This window comes from Crocodylus porosus, unplaced genomic scaffold, assembly GCF_001723895.1.
Source record: "Crocodylus porosus isolate Cpor-Errol unplaced genomic scaffold, CroPor_comp1, whole genome shotgun sequence".
In the NCBI taxonomy this organism is placed as follows: domain Eukaryota; kingdom Metazoa; phylum Chordata; order Crocodylia; family Crocodylidae; genus Crocodylus; species Crocodylus porosus.
This window is the reverse complement of record NW_017728913.1, coordinates 29770364-29773942: the sequence shown is the minus strand read 5'-3', so window position 1 is coordinate 29773942 and position 3579 is coordinate 29770364. Positions and strand designations below refer to the sequence as shown.

Sequence of the window (3579 nt, the reverse complement as noted above, 5' to 3'; positions counted from 1 at the left end):
CCCCCTTAAATACTGGTGATACTTAAGGTTGTATCATTTTAAAGTAGTGGTGCACAATCTTTCAAAGTTTGGGAACCACAGGCCTAAAGCAATTGATTGGAAAAAAAAAGTGTCAGATAGTTGTGCTAGTACATACTGGTTTTGAAAAGTGACTGATCTGGAAAAGAAATATACATTTACAATGTCAGAATATAGGTCTATATTCATATACCAAAAATTTGCTTAATTTTGCAGCCCTAACATAGAAGCTACATTTTTAAGGAAATTTGGGAATATTAGAGGATCCTTCTTCCGAAGTGATTTGGTGCTGGGTACTATTCATGTAGAAGTGTTAATGTATTGTAACATGTCATTGTGACTTGATTTGTCTTCTGTTTCTGAAAGCAAAAGTACAGAATAGCAGCCTTTTAGGGATGTGTTGTTGCACAGAATTAAAAGCGCATCTTTGGAGGGGGTTTTCCATGTTGTGTAGTTCCAAATTACAACAGAGTTATGTTCTTTGTTTTCTTGGACATGGCAGAAATGCGAGGCAATATGCAGCAACTATTCATAGTGTCGCTAAGCTTGTTACCATGGATATGAAGGAAATGTAGATATTTTGGGAAGTTTTATTGTATTCAGAATAAAAAGTATTTAAAAATCCCATAGCTCTGGTGAGACTATGGGGTGGCAATTTATAAAGGCCTCCATTTAAAAAAATAAAAAAACAAAGGTGCAAAGTCAGTTTAATCACAGATTCCACTTCCACATGAGTACTTGTCCTTGCAGCTGTGGAAAAAACATGAATGTTTTACTGTGCTTCAACATTTTTAAGGAGAGGCATGGATTTATTCATACTTCTCTAAAAGGTTTTTTGATACCTAAAAGTAAGATTTACTTTTTATCTTCAGTGAAGTATTAAGATATTTTCAGCAGCCTAACACTTGTAGAAATTACTGGTAAAATCAACATAATACACAAAATAGCAATTCAGAATTCTTAGGTGTGGCAGTTCGTAAATTCAAACAAGAAGGAATCTGGCAGTAACTTAGTTTCTTCAATTTCTAATTCATGTTCTAATTGGCATTCTTTCTCTTTTGTATTATTTACAAAAATGTGGTAATATGATATGTAATACTAACTCATTAATCTCCAACATGGAGTTTTGCTATTCTGTAGATTTTTGAGTTAGAGTTCAAATCTTTAGGACTAAGCACAGAGAGTCAAAAATCCTGAGGCTAAATTGATTCAGTCTTCACAGGTTGGTCTAAGCTGTGTAGATTGAACCAATATGCAAGTAAACAGACATTCACTTTTGATTCCGGAAATGCAACTGCATGCCTACAGTGGCCCAGGCCAGAAGCCAGGGGGAGATAGAGCACACCTTCCTGTTTAGATGGAGCAGACAGCTCAAGCCAAGGCTAACCCACCTACCCTGCGAGGGGAAAGGGCTTGTGGGGTAGGTGCAAAGCATCCTGGGATGCTGGGGCACTGTGAGTTAACTTGAATCTGGAGGGGATCTAGGACAGAAGTTCAATAAACCAATTTAAATTAAATCAGTTCAGTCTGATACTACATCCATCCAGGTTTATCTTAAATCAGTTTTGGCTATTTTGAAAGTAATTTATGTGCACTGAACTTCTGTTGTGTTACAGAAGTCAGTTTCTGATTGCTTATACTGGTTTGTGTCCCTGGGCTAAATTTATATTTCAGGATGTGATTTTTTTTTTTGGGAGGGGGGGTTTGTTTTTTTAATATGTATTTCATTACTCTGATTATACTCTGTCAGACTGATTTTAACATTTCTGGTTTTGTTTTTAAATTAGTTATCAAGCGGTGGAGTATATGAGGATGGGAATAGACCCAACTATAGCCTGTCAGAAAGTTATTTCTAGAATCCAGAAGTATGCTTCAGAGTTCTTTGGTGCTGTTATCTGTGCCAACACAACTGGAAGTTATGGTATGTCTTCTTGTTCAACACGCACAACTTAAGTCAGGTCACAAAGACAAATGAAACAGACAGATCCATTTTAAAACAGGATCCTCCAACCTTCCCAACATGTGGGGGGGTTTTGTTTGTTTGTTTGCTTTTCGGGTTGTTCGTTTGGTTTTTGTTTGTTTGGGGGGTTTTTTTGTTGTTTTTTTGTTGTGTTTTTACTTTTAACTGATGCAGTCATGCTGTCCATCCATAGCTTTGAGTATCAAGCATTTTAGTGGGGAGACGGTTTGGATTTCAATGTGGCATTAAACAGCACCCTACCAGTACACTGTGGTTTTCCATCTTCAGCCTAATCTGTAGGGTTTTCACAGATTATTTCTTAAAGTCTTAGCAAAATTGAAGCCATTTACTGCAGTTTGTCATATTGAGATATGTATGATTTAATTTGAAGGTTAAAAAGTCTCAGGCTACTTTGAGGAATGGCATTATGCAGTCAGAATGTGACTATTAACATAGCTTCAAAGCAATTCCACATCAGTCATTGTGCTGGGTATCTCATTAGTGGACCCTTAGATCAGTAGAAAATACAATTTGCTGATCAATATGACTTATTGAGTTAGGCTGCTTATTGGAGTACTTTGATCTTTTCCTTCCCACAGTTCTGTGTTTGAGAGATTTAGAGTTAAAGGAACTCATTACACTCATCAGTATTAAGATATATTTTTGCTAATTTACATTATAAGTTTTGAATTATATTTTAAAGGCATTAATTGTACCACACTAGACACAGACACTGTATTTCCACTGTATTTCCACTTCAAAAGTAAAAAGGCTTTTTGAGAAGTCTCAATGTTGGGTTAAACAGATTGTTAAAGGATAATTACACTATTGTAGTAGAATTAATAATTGAGTCTCTAGATAATAAGGTACAACAACCAGTACACTAATCCAAAAAAGAATGTAGCAAGTCATACATTTTTTTTCCCTTTTTCCCAGGTGCTGCCTGCAATAAAATTCCAGGATTCAGACAGTTTCACTTCATGGTTTACAGTCCTTTGCTAAGTCAGCCATCTGAGCAAGTAGTAGACTGCATTTAATTATTTCTGTACCATCAGCATCTAGGCTATAAAGACGAAGGAGGAAAAGAAAGCCAATAAGGTTTACTGAACTGCATTTTACAGTCATTCAGTTTTGCACTCTTTTTTTTTTTTTTTTTTTTTGCACCAGTAGCTGAGTCTGTAAATGCATGCTGAAATTGCACGTACAAATCTACAGGTTTTTACTACCATTTCATAATGTCAATAAACTTGATCAGTCCTGCAACCTATTAGTCTGGCAAGCGCTTTCTAAATTTTGACAGATAGATGGTGTTATCTAGAGAGAAGCTAAGCAAGTTTAACACTTTTTGTTACAGCAGTGTTGGAAACTCATGAAATTAACACCAGTTTTCTGAGGGCCCCTGTAGATGTGCAGGTAAAGGAGCACTAGGATCTAATGCACAATCCAATGTGTGATAGATCCTATCACACACTGCCAGTGTAGGGGGAGCCTGGGATCGTGCTACTGAGCCATGCAGCTGATGTCTGCAGGGCTTGCAGCAGGGAGAATACTGCTGCCACTGCTGGCCTCATCAGCTGTGACGCTTGCAGTGGTAGCAGCAT

The 3579-nt window shown here is 36.9% G+C and overlaps 1 protein-coding gene across 1 annotated transcript in view; it reads left to right on the top strand.

Annotated features, from left to right (window-relative positions):
• The window catches only part of AGA (aspartylglucosaminidase), a 21314-nt gene extending 18075 nt beyond the window's left edge, over positions 1 to 3239 (top strand). Inside the window, exons 8-9 of the mRNA XM_019534648.1 lie at positions 1806 to 1939; positions 2915 to 3239. Of these exons, the coding sequence (XP_019390193.1) occupies positions 1806 to 1939; positions 2915 to 3015 (235 nt within the window). The 3' untranslated portion in view covers positions 3016 to 3239. The remainder of the gene's footprint in view (positions 1 to 1805; positions 1940 to 2914) is intronic.
• Positions 3240 to 3579: the final 340 nt, after the last annotated feature.